Source organism: Rutilus rutilus (genome assembly GCF_951802725.1).
Source record: "Rutilus rutilus genome assembly, chromosome: 3".
In the NCBI taxonomy this organism is placed as follows: domain Eukaryota; kingdom Metazoa; phylum Chordata; class Actinopteri; order Cypriniformes; family Leuciscidae; genus Rutilus; species Rutilus rutilus.
The window spans coordinates 56,402,362-56,421,364 of NC_140211.1; the positions used below are offsets into that span (position 1 = coordinate 56,402,362).

The 19,003-nt window shown below is 39.4% G+C and overlaps 1 protein-coding gene across 1 annotated transcript in view; it reads right to left on the reverse strand.

Annotated features, from left to right (window-relative positions):
- Positions 1-18,646, reverse strand: part of trip4 (thyroid hormone receptor interactor 4) — a 96,268-nt gene extending 77,622 nt beyond the window's left edge. Inside the window, exons 1-10 of the mRNA XM_084405073.1 lie at positions 18,477-18,646; positions 17,701-17,876; positions 13,798-13,925; positions 13,492-13,710; positions 10,280-10,358; positions 10,080-10,185; positions 5,376-5,591; positions 3,668-3,794; positions 2,027-2,211; positions 105-229 (exon numbers count right to left, since the gene is read on the reverse strand). Of these exons, the coding sequence (XP_084261199.1) occupies positions 105-229; positions 2,027-2,211; positions 3,668-3,794; positions 5,376-5,591; positions 10,080-10,185; positions 10,280-10,358; positions 13,492-13,710; positions 13,798-13,925; positions 17,701-17,876; positions 18,477-18,556 (1,441 nt within the window). The 5' untranslated portion in view covers positions 18,557-18,646. The remainder of the gene's footprint in view (positions 1-104; positions 230-2,026; positions 2,212-3,667; positions 3,795-5,375; positions 5,592-10,079; positions 10,186-10,279; positions 10,359-13,491; positions 13,711-13,797; positions 13,926-17,700; positions 17,877-18,476) is intronic.
- Between the last annotated feature and the right edge of the window lie 357 nt (positions 18,647-19,003).

The following is a 19,003-nucleotide window of genomic DNA, read 5'->3' on the forward strand; positions in this document are numbered from 1 at the left end:
ACTGTAAAGTGTTACCGGTGAAAATTACAAAGACACTACATTCTACAGGCATGCCTGAAAGCATATATAGGATTAGTATTACTGTCATAAATCTGCAAACACACCATCTGTGTAAATCTGTCGGTACATGGCCTCCACCCCTGCGATCTCTTGAGGAGTCGCTCGGTTAGCAGCAGCAGCGATCCACAGGCGCCCTCTATGGGACGTGTACCATGTTCTGCCTTCAACCCTACACAAACACAACAAATGGAGAGAAAATTAGAAACGTTCAGTTGAGCTACACACAAAAGCTCTACATATCAGTGATGAAAAGATGGATCACATTAAATTGTTTGACGCAAAGCAATTTTCTTCCCCATGTTATGTATTTAAATGAACAGGAAGTGGGAATGGGGCATCTCAAAGTGCTTACGTTTTTTCTTCAGTCGAAATCCTTTATTTCACATTAGAAATGCACAATATTTGGTGCCACATCCAGTTATCGGCCCATATAAGTGATATATAAAAGGTAAAATATGTAACAAAAAAAAAAGTATGTTAAATACATTCTCTTAACCTGTTTATACCCAGGTAATATGCCATTCATGGGTTTATCTCTCTCAAAAGTGTAAAGTCTGAGTCTTCCAGGCACCATAAAAACATTTAGAGTGGTCCACACAGATCCGTCAACCCCGGAGGGTTTGGGGCGTGGCTAATGTAGCAGGAGGAGGGTTTGGGGCGTGGCTAATGTAGCAGGAGGAGGGTTTGGGGCGTGGCTAATGTAGCAGGAGGAGGGTTTGGGGCATGGCTAATGTAGCAGGAGGAGGGTTTGGGGCATGGCTAATGTAGCAGGAGGAGGGTTTGGGGCGTGGCTAATGTAGCAGGAGGAGGGTTTGGGGCGTGGCTAATGTAGCAGGAGGAGGGTTTGGGGCGTGGCTAATGTAGCAGGAGGAGGGTTTGGGGCATGGCTAATGTAGCAGGAGGCGGGTTTTGGGGCGTGGCTAACGTGGCAGGAGGCGGGTTTGGGGCGTGGCTACAGTACTATGAACATGTCAAAGTAAACAAGGCTTTGCAATGCAATTTGCATGGACACTTACAGTGCATGGATACCATACAGAATCACCATGCACCCGTTCAGAGAGACAAATTTCCAGTTTATAATGTTTACTTGACATGTCCAGTGCAGACAGACTCAGAAACAGTTGTGGCGCATCATGCCCTAAGCAGAAACATTGGATAAGTTTGTTATATGCGAGACGCTCACATTCGTTGTAGACCGCTAATACAGTATGTCTAATACGTTTGGGCATTTTATTGACAGTAGCCTTCATTTACCTGTCAATACATGCCTTCACAAGCACCCATAAGAGCTGTGTTTGTGATGCTTGAGTTGGAAAAGGAGCAACGCGCAAAAGTGCCGTTTGCAAGGTTGTTTGACAATGTGCTTTATTTTTGTAACTCCGCTAGGTGACACTAGTTTCACAGAAACGAAATACTTTATCTTTAATTTTCTCGAGTCGGTCGTACAACTTTTTTTGATATACATAAAATTAGTGTACACAAAATAGTACAGACATAATGTGAAAATTATTATTGAAATATTGGGTTACACTTTATTTTAAGGTGTCATTGTTACAGTGTAGTTATATATATATAAGTACTGAGTAATATTAGGTTAACTACATGTACTACAACTACAAGTAACAACATGTACTTACTATAGGGTTAGGGTAGGATTAGGATTTGGTTGAGGGTTAGTTGCATGTAATTATGCATAATTTACTGTTATTACTATGGTAAGTACATGTAACATATGTAACAACGACAAAAAGTGTTACCAAATATTGATATCGTTCAGTTTTAATATTGGTGCATCCTAAGTTTACATAACATGTCAAAACTATTTACTTCTCGCCATTGCTAGACAGACGCAGGTGGCATTTATAATTTAGGGGCAAGAATATTCTCATTTTAGACTATTGTATGCACCCCCTGAGCAGGGAGTGATGTAATTTATGATTTCATGGCGTCTTCAAGTGAACTGTACCTTTTTATGCCCTTAATAAGCAGTGAAGCCCATGGCTGATGCATGCTGAGGCACCAGCCTCCATCTGACATCTCCTGAAGCTCTTTGTCCTGCAGTCTGAGTCGGCTGCGCTCACTTTTCTGTGTATTGCTCACAGGCTTTGATGAAGACTTGCGCGAGGAGTCGCTACAGGCCACGTCAACCCACTGACACAACACAAACACACATGAATGAATAGACATGTCCACAGATGCAACTCATATACAACTGGCATTAAAGGGATAGTTCACCCAAAAATTTTAATTAGCCCATGATTTACTCACCCTCAAGCAATCCTAGGTGTATATGACATTCTTCTATCAGACGAATACAATCGGAGTTAAATTAATAAATGTCCTAGCTCTTCCAAGCTTTATAATGGTAGTGAATTGCTGTTTTTGTTTTGAACTCCATAAAAGTGCATCTATCCATCATAAAAGTGCATCTATCCAGTATAAAAGTGCATCTATCCATTATAAAAGCGCATCTATCCATTATAAAAGTGCATCTTATCCATCATAAAAGTGCATCTATCCATCATAAAAGTGCATCTATCCATCATAAAAGTGCATCTGTCCATCATAAAGTGCATCTATCCATCATTAAAGTGCATCTATCCATCATAAAAGTGCATCTATCCATCATAAAAGTGCATCTATCCAGTATAAAAGTGCATCTATCCATTATAAAAGCGCATCTATCCATTATAAAAGTGCATCTTATCCATCATAAAAGTGCATCTATCCATCATAAAAGTGCATCTATCCATCATAAAAGTGCATCTGTCCATCATAAAGTGCATCTATCCATCATTAAAGTGCATCTATCCATCATAAAAGTACATCTGTCCATCATAAAGTGCATCTATCCATTATAAAAGTGCATCTATCCATTATAAAAGTGCATCTATCCATCATAAAAGTGCATCTATCCATCATAAAAGTGCATCTATGCATCATAAAAGTACATCTGTCCATCATAAAGTGCATCTATCCATCATTAAAGTGCATCTATCCATCATTAAAGTGCATCTATCCATCATAAAAGTGCATCTATCCATCATAAAAGTACATCTGTCCATCATAAAGTGCATCTATCCATCATTAAAGTGCATCTATCCATCATAAAAGTGCATCTATCCATCATAAAAGTGCATCTGTCCATCATAAAGTGCATCTATCCATCATAAAAGTACATCTGTCCATCATAAAGTGCATCTATCCATTATAAAAGTGCATCTATCCATCATAAAGTGCATCAATCCATCATTAAAGTGCATCTATGCATCATAAAAGTACATCTGTCCACTAAGTGCTCCACACGGCTCTGTTAATAAAGGCCTTCTGAAGTGAAGCGATGCGTTTGTGTAAGAAAAATGTTCATATTTAAAACTTTATAAAGTAAAATAACTAGCTTCTGGCCAATTATACTGACATTATAAAGCTTGGAAGAGCCAGGACATTTTTTAATATAACTCAGATTGTATTCGTCTGAAAGAAGAATGTCATATACACCTAAGATGGCTTGAGGGTGAGTGAATCATGGGCTAATTTAAATTTTTTAATTAAAAATATATTTGTGATATAAATATAAGCTCTTCAGAAGCAGATTGTTTGCACCCACCTCTGGCGCGGCCTGTACTATATTGGGGTTGACAAGCTCTCTGAGCTGCTGTCGATCAGTGGAAACTGAATGTTTTGATGTCCGACCAAAAGAACCAGCGTGGATGTCCTTGACTGAATCGTCAAACCTTTTGCAACCAAAAAATGATATTCATATTATACCCTGCCAATCATGCATCGCAATTTATGCTGCCTTCAAGTCACGTCGAATTGATTGTATTTATGAAATTAACATAGCTTGAATGAACGAACGAACGAATATAGCACTTTTTTACTATGTACTACTGTACACCCAAAGTGCTTTGCAATCATATCGGGGCATCCAGTTAAACAGCATCCAAATATTTAATTAATCTTGACTCTGAGCCTTGAGTTGGAGATGTGTCAATTAAAATATCATGGCAGAAAAAAAATTATTGGGAAAAAAAATATTTGACCAATGTGTCTATTTAATCCCAACCAAAAATTGCTTGAACACACCTCACGTCATAATAATGACTTCGGAATTATTAAGTAGGAACCTCCCATGAGGACTTAAAGACAGCATAATACTTCTAAAAAATATGCTAACATGCTCTGTGAAAGCTTTATGCCAGATTCAGACGACATGATATTTTTGTCTGTTACAATAGTCAGATTATGCAATTTTGATTCCTGAATTATAAAACATAAAACATGTCTGACCGCATGTTGCACATCGCTTTCCGTATTTAATAACGTGTGATGTCATCGAGAGACTTTAACTAGTAACTGACTTACGGAAACAAGAGCGTAATCTAATAATGGTAACACTAGCCTAATGCTAACGCCTCCGCTAACGTTCGCCAGCATTTCGCTTTTTTAACTCTGTTGTTGTTGTCGTCCCTCGAGGAAACCTCATAAAGGCAGGAGTATTGTTGCCATCGCTCCACGAACCTTTCCTCTATTGCGTAATTACACCTAGCAGCACCAATATCATCGTCTCTTTTTCGTTTCATCATGTTTGAAAGGTGTGTACGGAGGAGCTTCTGTGCTTCTATTGGTCAACATCACAGAGGTATGGAAGCTTGTTTCCGCCACAGAATAAAACATTTTAAAAGATAATCCTCACAATATCGAGTTAAAATCTCGCAATTCAGATTGCGAGAGAATTCAGATCATCTCAGAATTGCGAGAAATAAACTCACAATTGTGGGTGGAAAAACACGCAATTCTGACTTTTTTACCCCTCACAATTTTTCTTGCAATTATAACACGCAATTGCAACTTTATATCTCGCGATTCTGACATGATTTCTCATATTTGTGAAATATAAACTAGAATTGAAGTCCAATTCTAAGGAAAAAAATACTTTCTCTCTCAGAATTCTGACTTTATAACACGCAATTCTGAGATAAAAAGCCAGAATTGTGAGATAAAAAGTCTCAATTACCTTTTTTATTTTTTATTCTTTGGCGGAAGCAAGCTTCCATACACATAAAGGTCTTTTTGTCCGGGCGTCGTGAAGCGTTTGCAGATGCGGCATCAGTTTCATCCACGATGACGCACTATATGAGATAAAACGATCTATTCTTGCATCCTGACGCCCATCGTCGTTTACAAATCACCACGAAACCATGCGTCAAACAGATCACGCCAAAATCGGGTTGATATCATGTAGTCTGAACCCGGCATAAGATTCATCAAAAATGAAATAACTGAAACAACTAATTATGAATCTGGCTTCTTACTTCTGGTAGTACGGAGTCAGATTCTCCCCTTCATTCAGCACTCGTCTACCCGCAAAGTCGAGTGTGATCTTGCGGTCTTTGCGGGAGGCGTGTCGAAGCTCCCGGAGCTCCTCGTCTCGCTTGCGTAAGGCCTCCCTCTCACCTGGAGAAAGCCACTGGTTCGAGTCCGTTGCAAAATAATCGGATTCATCATCCAAGACTTGTGTCCTCTTAACACTAAAAGAAAATGGAAGAGGTCAAATTGTTGAAAGGGTCATGAAACCCCAAAACACATTTTCTGAGATAGAGGCTACACATCACTGAAAATACTAAAAGCACTCTGAGCAATTTTGTTCTTCCGGGAACTCTAGTTCTCTAAACATGAACCAGCATAGTGTAGGGTTCCCATCCCACACCTTGGTTAACTTCAAACTCAAGGACTTTCCAGGTCCAATACCCTCAAATTCAAGGACTAAGCCCCAATCCCAATTCTATTTTATACCCCTTTGCCTACCCCTAACCCTTCACCTACCCCTTACCCTTGCCCCTTGAAACAGAGTGGCAAGGCGTAGGGGTGAAAATATTCCCCTAAGAAACGGGACACCACTACTACACCGTTACACGTCATTATACGTCGTCGCTAGCACCTACGTCACAGGAGATACGCCAATGTTTATCACAAACTAAGATGCCGTCGTCAGCTGTTGTTCTCTCAATTGCGTGGGTTACAGCTATTTTTTTGCATTTTTCTTCTGAAGTTCGCAGAAAACAACGGAGATGACGATATCTTCGACGCCTAAGTATTTTTGGACCTCAGGAAACGTTGCTCGTTGTCAGCGCGAAAACGAATGAGCCTCCGGGTTTCCTCAGGTGTCTCTGTTTGATAAAGAACATACAAGGCTGGTTCGTGCAAAAAGCACGAAACTGTGTAAGCACTGTTCGTTTATATCGTGTTCACATATAACCACAAGAAAACAATGCGTTCATAGCAGACGTACGGTAAAAGATAAGCCAATTCCCTGCCGCAATTACATTCACCAGTTATCAGACATGAAAATATGTTGCGGGACTATCGTTAACGAACTTTTTTTTGCAAACGTTTCTTTGAAGAACATGACCGTAAACATGAACACAAGATTGAATGTGACATAAAGAAAATGATTATTGGCAGCCATGTTGCCTCTGTAGCCGGTGTATGCAGGTACATTTCTCATATCCCTTCGTTTGAAGTGTGGTCCCGAAAAATCTTCGTTTCAAGGGCTATCTGGCCCTTCCCCTTCCCCCTACCCCTACCCCTACCCCTCCAACCAAGAGAATCGAGACAACCCTACCCCTTCACGGGAACGTGCAAAACGAGGGGTAGGGCCAAGGGGTGAATTGGGATTGGGCCTTAATGTGGGGACTTAATTCAAGGACTCAAAAACTCTTCGTGTTTCCTTGTAAGATGCATTGTTACAGGTTTCATGTGTCAAACACAACTATGCAAAAAAGCTTTTTTTTTTTTTTTTTTGGCCATATGACAGAGATCTGATATTCTATTCGTCATATTTGTGTTTTACATAAAACTGAAGAATATTCGGTACATATACTGTATTCTAAAATGATCTGATATTAACTTTTTGCATGGATTTCTTTTTAAAGGAGCTTAGGCTCATGTAACCAGAAGTTTTGTATATGAATATGCTTTTAAGTTTTTCTTGCCTCATGGGTTTACATTATCTTAAAGCAAAGCAATTAAACATTACATTAAAAAAAATATTTGGGCAAATGCGTGTAACTAACGTAAATCAAGCAAGCTGGTGCACGCATAGGCCACGTAGTGTTGGTGAAATAACACATTAGCGGACCGGAGGGAATAATATGGATTTTTTTCCAGAAAACTTCTTGCAGAAAATCAATTTTCATTGGACCCGTGGGAACCCTGAGTGTATGCACACATATCTTCTTAAAATGAAATGTATGTGCAAATAAAGGACACTGATACAGCCGTACGTCTAATCATGAACGCGATGACGGGAGGGATTATTCTGATACACAGAAGACAATGATGTAGACCGACAATTCAAAGAACAATGGACAAAAATATAATATGCCTTTATTCTTTCTGTTAAACTGACGCGTGTCATTTGTTCAGACTGTAGTGCTCGTGAATGTAATGAATATATTATTATTTAGACCTTTTAAATGTTCTTCCTCTTTCGTGTGAGTGTGTTATATAGGGTTACATTTGTAAAATGCATCAAGGTGCCCTCAAATCACCTTCTTTTTCCCCCTCCGTGGTCATATTTTAATGTTCATGTGTCTGTATAATGAGTGTGTTGCAGGTCTGTGTTTTACTGGTTGTTGTCTCCCCTCTTCCCACAACTTTACATGCCCATTTCTTGAGACTCTTTGAACTCTGAGGTGTGAACGATCAGTGCTAAAACAGGGGGGTTTCATGGCACTTCAAAAGCCTAAAGCCCGGGACACACCAAACCGACGCCAAAGAACTAGCGCTGATGAAAGCCGACTGTGTTGTCGCCTGCGTCGGGGGGAAAAGCTGCACTTGAACCAAAGACTGTAAAAAAAAGATGGACGACGCCCCTTCGCTCTCTTCCATTGGTGAGAACTGAAGCCGCCAGTGTCCCGATATGGCGCTGACATCTTGGAACTTGAGTCTGCGCAGTAGCGATCTCGGGACCAGACCTGCGCAGTAGTGAGCAGGAAGTAAAGCCGCGAAATCAACGCTCCGCCCTCACTCTCGCAGAATGCACTCTCCCTGAGAGCACTTTTTAACAAATGTATTGCAGTACGACAAGAGGCTTGTTAAAATAAAGTAAATACAATCTCCTCAGTCCTCCGAAGATCCAGAAAAAAAAAAAGGTCCGTTGGTGCTTCAGTGACTACTTCGCTTAGAGAGAACCTGTCAATCACAGCTGTCAATCATGACGTTACACCACCGCATCACGTAACTAACTAAAAACCAACTTATTTTTGAAACAGACACTTGAACTTACATCAGCGTGAGAAAAACGACAGCAAATGAAAGAAACCACCTTTGGAAAAAAGATATTTGAACTGTAATTTAATTGTTTAGTTGGTCTCAAGTCCCGTTGAATAACACGGGGAGGCGGGGCTTATGACCTATACTAGGACCAGTCACCGGGGGGCGATCGAGACGTTTTGGCTTCACTTTTCAGGGCTTGTGCGGCACGCTTGACTTGAACACACAGAGAGAACTACAGCCGACTGTCAGCTAGAATGTGTGTTCTGCGCCTGCGTGTAAATGAGACAACTGTCTATTTCTGAAGATATATTCATCTATATTCGTCATTCAAAAAGGGAAAAACGCTGCAGATACACAACCCATAAACAAAGCAGTGCTTACCATTTTGAATATCAATCCTGCTAAACACTTTCTTTATTCCACTCCGCTCATGTTATTGAAATATTCGCCAAGGAACACTCATGTAAGATGACGTAACATTACAACAGCGTCCATCTGTATCGTTTCGACTTCTTTGCTGCTGTTTTGCTATTATTCTCGTGCACTGACTCGTTCACTAAGCTGAACAGCCAATCAGAGTTCCCTCCTTCACCTTCCCTCCATGTCGAATCGGCCGGAAAAAAGCAGACAAGGACCAATTTCTGCCGACGGTGCGAAACACACTGAGAAAACTTAGTCGCATAGCTGCCAACTTAAAATAAAAATAAGAAATTGCATCACAATAAGTGTATTGTGATTGTCACTAACATTTTAGTAACTAAACTGAATTTTATTAGGTTTAGTGACAACATGTTACTATGTTTACATGGTACAATTTCTGGTAAGCTACGCTTTTTTATTATTTCAATTCAATTATTGTGATTTGATTTAATATTGACTCATTTGGATAAATATTAGGTACACAAGATAGGCGTTAATTTTTCTCAAGAAAAAAACAACTCACCTATTGCTGTAAACATACAGAGAGCCCTATCAGCTGGCAGTATTATTTAAGGTTAAAAATAACTCAAATGAAATATAATGCATTTTTTTTATTATAATAACAACTTGATATAAGTAAAAAATATAATAAATATGCAATATAGTACACATATTTAGCAAAATACTCTCTATAGCTCTTTTTTTCTAGCCAACTAACGTGCTATAGCCTATATTATGGTCATTAAATGGCTTTCCTGAGGTAAATGTTATGTGACATAATTGTTCTCCAGCTGTTTTATTGACCCCTTTGTTTGAATGATTGGTCGATATTATGTATGAGGAATATACATTTTGGTAAGTTGTAGGCTGTATCTTTCAACAGTGTTCATTCGTGTTTATTTACTATTAGCTAGTAGAGATGATCGGGTCACGTGCCGCTAGGGATCTGTCACGTCACATTTACAAGCACGAAACGGTATTTATTGTTTGAATTTCGTAATAAAATTGACAGAATCTGAGAGCTGAGATTTTTTTTAATCTAATAAGTAACCTGCTCTGTCTAGTCTGTCGGTCTCCGTGTCCTCTTTGCTTCGCGATTTTTCTATGCGTGAGAAAATGGATGTGTGGCGTGAGAGCGTGTGAAAAGTGTCAGTTGCGTGAGTCTCACGGTGAATGCGTGAGAGTTGGCAGCTCTGTGTGCGTCCCGGGCTTAAGCTTTGTGAGTGCATTGCACTTTAGATGATCAGTGGGCAATTCAGAGGTTGAGATTAATCTAACCCCGGCAATCGCACCGCAACAGTGTATTTGGACAGGCTGACCTGTTCTTGTCATACTCCAGAAGTTTGTCTTTGTGCTTTACGGCTTTTTCCAGACCAGTCTTCATCTTGGCCTCTTGGTGGGGCAGATAGTCCCGTTCAGTTCCCTCTGGGTCCACACAGAAAAACAAAAAGCTGTCAGTGTCACGCAAATGCTACAAGTCAAAGGAAAACACATACTGTACAATCACTTCATGTCTCACCTCCCATGAGTTTTTTACGGAGCTTTTGACTTTTGTTGGAGTCTCGCTGCAGTATCTCTTGCTCCTCATTTGTACAGACCTGAATTATGTGTGAAAAATGTTAAACGGTGATAATGAAGGCTTCTTAAACAGTTGTTCATCACTATCATAATCAAATTGGCAAGGTTCGTAAGATTAGACAAGATACAGAAGACCGGTATGAGCTTTTCCATGGCCGATGAAAATATCTATAGTCAATATTTATACTATGTTAAAGTTTATGTTAAAGTTTGGGATCTGAAAGATTTTTTATGTTTTTCAAAGAAGAGTCTAAAGTTCACCAAGGCTTCATTTTACTTGATCGAAAATACAGTTAAAAACTACAAACGAACTCAAAAGTAAAAGATTTGAATGGTAATGAATGTTTTCATGATCATTCTAATCCAATTAAAGTCAAAACTTGAATGAGTTTTTCATTTACTTTGTGCAAAATATAATTTCTTATTTATTTATATTTTATGGGTGGAGATGAGACCCATACATGTTTTCATGAGATTCACCCTTACTCAATTCACACACACATACACAGAAAACACACACACAGCCACACACACACGAAAATACAAAGCAGTTTTCCAATAATATGATTATCAGTTTTTCCATGTGGAAATGACTACTTCCGACTTCTCTTAATGCAAACATCTTAAAAATGGCCAAATGAATTGGCTTGGCTGACATTTAAACTTAGCAAAGAAAGACATGTGCCTTTTTTAGGATCCTGCATCTTAAATACAATTTTATAAAACCCAAATAAGCACTTGCAAAAAATGAACCCATGAGCTTTTATTTTGACGGAAAACTACCACTTCTGTGAGAACAGGTTTACAAATGTGTCCCATTACAAATCAAGTGAAATGCTGCAATCATCTTCCCACAATAATGTTAGAAATGGTACAAACGTGAACATATGAATGTGTAAGCGCTGCCCGCTACGTTGCCAAATGCACACTAAACTCACAGCAGAGATTGAGTTCACTGCATTATTTCACTGTGAACTGTGAAGTTCTGAGTCGTGGAAAACACCGGATCGCGAGCAAAGTCTGCACTCCACTTTGAAACACTCAGCCCAAACCAGCTATACACTAAATTGCAGTCTTTTGCGATTAGATAAGGGCACAAAGCCATCCCGCGCTTTCCATTTTAGTTCATTTGACAGATAATTTGTCAAAGCAATGGTGCAAAACAAGTTAGAAAACGTTTATGATATAATGAGATGTTTTAAAATATTTTTGGTTCATTCTGAAACGGTGGCGGCACAGATTAGACCATGGCGAGAGTCTAGGTAATTAATTGGAAACGCTGAATTCTATTTTTGATATTGATTAGATATTGAGTCTAATTATTCCATTTCTCTTCCTCAAATATCTGTGACGTGTTCGGTTTATGTCTCAGTTGTCGAATCGTTTTATGTTCATACAAATATTTAAACATGTTAAGAAATTTGCTGGACAAAAAGGAGTTGTAAGAGGATGTTCTGAGTTTAGGTCTATAGCTATATATCTATATATTTAGGTCTAATTTCCACCGAAATTACCCGGAACAATTTGTCCCAGGAACTTCTCCAAGTTCCCGCTGGATTTCGTCCTCAGCTTATTAGCTTAATAAAGCCTGAACCTCGTCGTCGGTACATCTGTCATCATTTTTTTAAATCCATTGTTGATGCGATTAGCAAACAACTGTTCCTGCACACACAGCAGCAGAATAAAAAAAAATGGTGGTTGAAATAAAATGGTGCATGGAGTCAACCAATCAAAATGCGGCATGAACTCGACCAATCAGCATGTTCAGCGCACAAGTCCCACCCCCTGAAAGTTCCTGAACTTTGAAAAAGTACTCCCTCGTGAGCAGGGACTTTCTGAGGGGGAAATATTGACCCGGAACTTCATTTAGACCCCGGTGTCAACTAGGGCTGCACAATATATCGAAATATCGCAAATGTATATATCGAGATATGCATATCGCAACGGGTTTCAATAACCGGGGTCATGAACTAAAGACAAAGAGAAAATCACTCGCTGCTCTCGGCTGAATAACTTTTGTAGCTTTAATAAGAATTTGTATATATTTAATTCATACAGTGAAAACTAAGCAGTGTTTTATTATTACATTTGATTTTTAGTTTGTGTTGTTAAATAACCCTAATGTAGGATAACCTGAACCCCGTGGTTTACACTGATGTTAAAATAACACTTCTTATGCTACAGTAAAACAGTGATGTTCACTTTCAGAAGCTGTAGGGATGTTTTCTCGTCACAGAAAGAATGTGAAACACGTATGTAGGTTATATAATTGTAAATATATTTTAAAGCTAATTTAAGTTTATTTTACACACTTCAAGCATTATCGTATCGCATTATTTAATGAGTTATCGAATATCGCATTTTTCTTCAATATTCAGCAGCCCTAGTGTAAACAGACACAGTACCACCCCAAAGTTCCTGCGGTGGAAACGTGGCTAATCACTAACACACACCGCACTGATGAGTTAGGGCCCTTTCACACCTACCCTTGTTTGGTCTGGATTTTCGGACTTTTCAGTTTAATCCGAATCAAAATTACAGGTGTGAAACCTCCCCCGGACCACGATCCGCACCAAACAGACGAAATTTGGCCCGATGAAAAGAGGTAGACTCGGTCCGGATCAAACTGAAAAAAGGTTTGGTTCGTTTCTAGTGTGAACGCATGTTCTGTACGGTTCGGACTTTCAGAACATTTACAGGAAGTTCCGCTGGTTCCCGCAGGATTGCTCGCTCTTCTCCTCCTTTCCTGCCGGCGACCATAAAATGTTCGCACAACGAGGACGTTCATTTGGTGAATTTGAACTCGCCTGGAGTATAGCTGGTGCTGCAGGGAGTAATGCCGTAATAATAACAGTATAGCGGCAACGATATGCGTCTGTTCATTCATTCTTGTCAAAGTTACCCGCCGAACTGACAACACGCTGACGTCAGACGCACGTCTGTTTACAAACCAATCATCGTCAAGATGCAGCCCACAGAGATGATGACGACAGGACGCAAGTACGTCATGTAAAGTGCTTTAGTGCGCTCGCATAATTGCAATGTGAAACTAAACCAAAACTAACCAAATGTATACAATATATCAAAACAATGTATCAAAACCTTTGGTACGGACTTTCAGGTGTGAAAACGCCCTAAGAGGACCAAGCTCACCAGACTGCCGCAGAACAAACAGGGCCCGGATCCCTCTTGCTCACACACTATCCGTCCGCAGCTCAGACAGTTGTTGACGAGTCTGTGTTTCTGAGCCAAACACTCGCAGGACTGACGGCCCGGCAGCAGAACCGCCAGCTTATCTCCGCCCTCTTTAGCATACAGATTCACAAACTTGTTCTTCTTCTTCACTGAGCCGGAGCCGCTGTTCTCCTGAGCCTGATAACAGCAAGTAAATCCCTCTGTAAGTCTTTCCAGTTCAACTTCATACATAAGAGTTTAAGATACTTAAATAAAGTGACATACCTTCATCAAGTCGATGGGAGTTTTCACAGGCTCCGGCTCTGCCTGACAGACAGTCGCAATCTCTTGCTTGTTTCTTCCCTTTCGCTTGGTCTTCTTCTGGTTGTCTTTGGGAGTCGTGTCTAGACCCTCTGGGGCAGATATTTCATTTCAATATTACTTTATTGACACTCAACAGATATATTTTCGTAGCAATTACAATATTATTGGCAGGGGATGCAGAGATCAAGCAATATAGAAGTGCTGTTTTAGTACTTTTTAAAGTTGCGATAAAATTGACATAGCGACAAATCTTTTTTTTCTGTTTTGTGACCTATTGAAAAAAATAAAAAAAGTAGATTGGGGACTTGGTTCTATCAGAGAATGTCTAATAAGGGGAGAACTTCCACTCTCAGTAAACTTCCGGCTTCTGAACTGGTTGCAGTTCCACTCTGGTTCCATATGAGGGCGCTCACAGGACGAGTGCAGATTGAATGGGGGTCTATGGCAAAATCAGCTTTTCTCAGGATATCATTTTTTGTCTAGTAATTTGAACGTTGTATTCGAAAGGAGATGCAAAGAAATTACACATTGCTGGGTGTTTTTTTTTGTATTTTTTACTTATTTGCTGTAAAAAGTCTTTTAAAAAGTCATACACATCGTACGACCAGAGATACTGCTTTACGGCAATTCTTCAGTCACTCTGGTGCGTTCGCGCTCTGCACTTTCTTTTCTCTCGAGGCATCGACAACACAGCTGACACAGCTAAATACACATGCTAGAAGAGTTTTGGTTTTGGTTGTTTCTGGTCCCCTTTCGGATGTCACGATGCCATCAAGCGGTATCTCTGGTCGTAATCAGTCCTTCACTGACCAATCAGCGTTCATTAGCAGAATGCTAGCGTGTTATGGGCAACAACAACTCAACCTGTAAGAAATCGAAAGGACATAAGTACTCGTTCATTCAACTTTCGACCTATAACCCATGTTGAACTTGCAAAACCTACAATCAAATCTGAGATTTCTCAACGGCAATCGGGTGAAAGCGACAAATTTAGCCGTCTAGCCCCATAGGCTCCCATTCATTTTGCACTCATGGGCGATCGCCCCCAGTGGAGCTCTGGTGGAACTACAACCAAAATTCAGTACAACAGGACTTAATAGGGAGTGGCCAGGCTCTCCGTAGACGGGCTCTGGTTCTATTCATTGGTTGTTAATTGACCCAGCAGGGAGTTTGATTGACAGGCGATCTGACCAATCATAATCCGCCATCCGCCATTTTTGTCCGACAAAGCAGTGAGGAGAGTTAGTAGATTAACGTTGGAGGATTTGAACTTGAAAAACAGAGTGTACTGACGTCTTTCCGCGGTTAAAACAACATTCCTTCTGATGTTCATTCACGTTTATTTGATGCTATAAATTAATTAGAAGGAAGAGATGATCGGTTCACCAGCAGCTTTAACTGAGGCTCTACAGCGATCTGTCAGACACATTAACAGTAAAACCACAAAACAGTATTTATTGTTTAAATTTCTTTAAAAAATGACCAAATTTGAAAGTTGAGACTTTGTTTCATATCAAAAATAACCTGGGGCCTCATTTATAAAACTGTGCGTAGGAACCTTACTAAAAGTGTACGTACGCACAAAAGCCAAAAATGGCGTACGCAAAAAAATATTCAGACTTATAAAAGCGTGCGTACGCCATTACCTGCGCAGAATTCACTTTATAAATCCCAGTCAGCGGAAGATTGTGCGTACATGCGTCTCCACCCGAAATAACCATATATGGAGTTTACAACGCCTAGTTTTACTATGCAGATCCTCATCTGCATATCATTTGCATATGATTATTCATCCACGTGATAACTTAAACGTTATCACGTGGATGAATAATCATATGCAAATGATATAAACGGTACAAGAAACATTACATTAATACAAATCAAGTAGTTATCCTTGCCTTGTTTTTGAATAGCCTACATAAATCAAATAGTGTAAAATACATTTCAGAGAAAGTTTTTCTCAATCTTTTCCACTTGCCGAATTGTATTTTTAATTGATTTATATTTTTAATGGAAACAGATAGGCCTTGGGCATTATTTGCACGAAACTATTTTCTCAGACAATCTGGTATTATCATGATAAGCAATTATCTCTGTGGTTAAAACATTAAAGCACAGCACGCCACAGGAAAAGCGTTCAAAAACATCGCATCCACAACAAATATTTCTATTGACTGAATTGAATATAAAAAAATGTTGTAACTTTTCAGTATGATTTCATGTTTAAGTGTTTAACTCCATAATTTGAATGGCATATTTAATCTAAATGTTTATATCAGAAGTAAAACATAGTTTACATCATTATTTTATTTATTTAAACTGCGTCAGTTTCACTAAACGGCTCAACACGCTCGCTGGCGCGGACATAAGAAGGAATGGATATTTGCTTCAAGTGACAGGCTTGGTGAGGGAAATTATATTTGTATTATCTTTCTGTATTATGTTTAATTTTAATTCTAAATTCTAAAAGTGACCAAAAAGACAATTAACTCCAACTCACCATCGGTGTCGCCAAACTGCTCCGTCTCCAAAATGTGCGTACGCATGGGTCAGAGTTTGCGTGCAGGTGCGCATATTTTCACGTCAAGTTTTTCTTTATAAATCCCACCTTTTGCGCAGGAACTGGCGTACGCATGTTTTCAGCCCCGTTTTGTGCGTACGCAAGCTTTATAAATGAGGCCCCTGGTCTGTCCTGTCTCAGTGTGTTATCAGTGTCCTCTCTGCTCCGCGATGTGTGTTTCACTGCGTGAGAACATGGTGTGTGGCGTGAGAGCGGCGTGGCTTGTCGGACATAGCAACAGCAACTAAAGGGGGCGGGTCTTTGCGAACAGTCAATTTAAATAGCAACAAATATTTTTTTCTGTATTGTGACCTATTGAAGATAAAAAAAAAGTCGATTGGGGACTTAGTTCTTTTCATTGGTTGTTAATTGGATTTTGAGGTTTGATGTTGCATGCAAAATGAAGGCAGATAAACAGCAGCTTGAAGAGGGAGGGTTTAAGACAAATGTTTGGGGAGTTACAATGAACATTAACGTTTGCATGCGGTCAATGCAACAGATTTTTTACGGCACTGCGTAAAAAGATCTTTTCCATCGCACTGCGAATAAAACACATAATACACGCATACGTGTAACTATGACAAATATCAGTCACGGCAAAACAAATACTGGGACAAACATAATAACCTAAATGATAATAAATTATATATAAAATATAAATAGGGTATTTCAGAATCTTGATAAGCAAATAGCATATTATACCACTGTATCTCTGCTTTTTTTTAATCCAAGTGACTACAGTGGCTCAACCATAAGTTTATCAAGCGACGAGAATACTTATTGTGCGCAAAAATAACGACTTTATTCAACTATTAATTTTCTTCTGTGTGTTTCTCTGAGTGAGTTCACGTAGTGTAACAGCGCAGCGCTTCTGGGTCGTACGTCAGAACGTAGGCTCACTATTGGCCGACGCTGGTCATGTGTGTGATGCTGGCCAATAGTGAGCCTCCGTTCTGACGTACAACCAATAAGGTACAATAAAGTCGTTATTTTTGTTTTGTTTTGCACACAAAAAGTATTCTCGTCACTTGATAGACTTAAGGTTGAGCCCCTGGGACTATTTTAAACATTGTCTTTACTAACTTTTCTGGGCCGACAAGTTTCAATAACAGAGAAGCCTATGGAGGAGTGAGACAGCTCTCAGATTTAATCAAAAATATCTTCATTTGTGTTCTGAAGATGAACGAAAGTCTTACAGGGTTGGAACAACATGAGGGTGAGTAATTACTGACAGAATGTTCATTTTTGGGTGAACTAACCCTGTTATGTATTGACACTAAAAACATCAGTGTGTCTGTATTTACCCATGACTGGCTCTATCCTGAAGACGCCTCCCAGACCATCAGGCGATTGCTTTCGACACCTCTGCCATCTCTGCACCAGCTCATCCACAAACTCCTGCTTCTTCCCCTCGGTTCCTTGTAAGAGATCTCCAACATACTCCACAATTTCATCAGCATTGTCAATGGAAAGGATGTACCTGAAAAACAAAACAACAGGCATTTTACTGACTTACACCCCAGACAGCAACAGTGTCGGCCCAGATCCGGCCCACATCCGAGCCGTGGGGAATCCATGTGTACCAGATGTGGGCCGACACACTATGTTTTTTTTCTCACTTATTTCCACAAAGACTGTTTTCTGTTTGGATACTGGATGCCCAAACATACCCATCACAAACTATAAAGAATCTACTGTCTGCCATGTGTTTATTAGTCACCACATAGGCTACATTTCACATAAAATTAATATATCTTTCACTTATGGTTATTATAAACATTTATTATGTAGCGGTATGGGACATAATCATGTACCAAGGTGTTTACATGTACTTTTGTCGTGCCATCGTATTACTGGAAGTACGATGTCAAAAAACATGGTAAGTTATTATTTTGCACAAGAGAGTGCGGCCCACCAAGTTATCTCTGCTCGTTATTATGAAATGACTTACATATAGACGAATTTATACACATTGTCAGTTCTGTCATTTATATTTTACAGCAATTATACATTTGGCATTAGACAGACTGGCGCACAATTCATTCTCCAGAGGCATAAACATCTACTAAAATGTACTTACTGTACAATGTCGTCGCTTGCCTCTAATCCAAAACCATGCTTTAACTTATCAACAGTCCAGCGAAGCAAAGAATCAGTCATGATGAAGTTAGTAAACTGTGAGACACTGCTGTACTTTAACTCAGAGCTGTCAGGATTTCTCTCTGAGACTGTAATGGCTTCCGGGAGACGTGTTTCATAATAAAAGTCTCCATCACACTTTCAGGTCTAGTGTGATGGGTTAAAACAATAATTATATTAACTATTTACTGTATGTTTTACAGTGTTATATTTTTAGGCTATTAAAGTTTGTTGGTGCTTTTCACCAAATGTAATTTTCTATTCCGATCGCTGCTTAAATTTATGAACATCGTATCATATGAGGCATTTTACTTTTCTCAACGCTAGACAGGATGAACCAATCACAATTCTTTATAATTTCTTGAAGAACTTTTATTAGTATTATTATAATTGAAAGCATTTTACATAATTTTTAAGGCCTATTTAAATGTCAGAAAAGAGTCCATGTGGTATACACCTGAAATACTA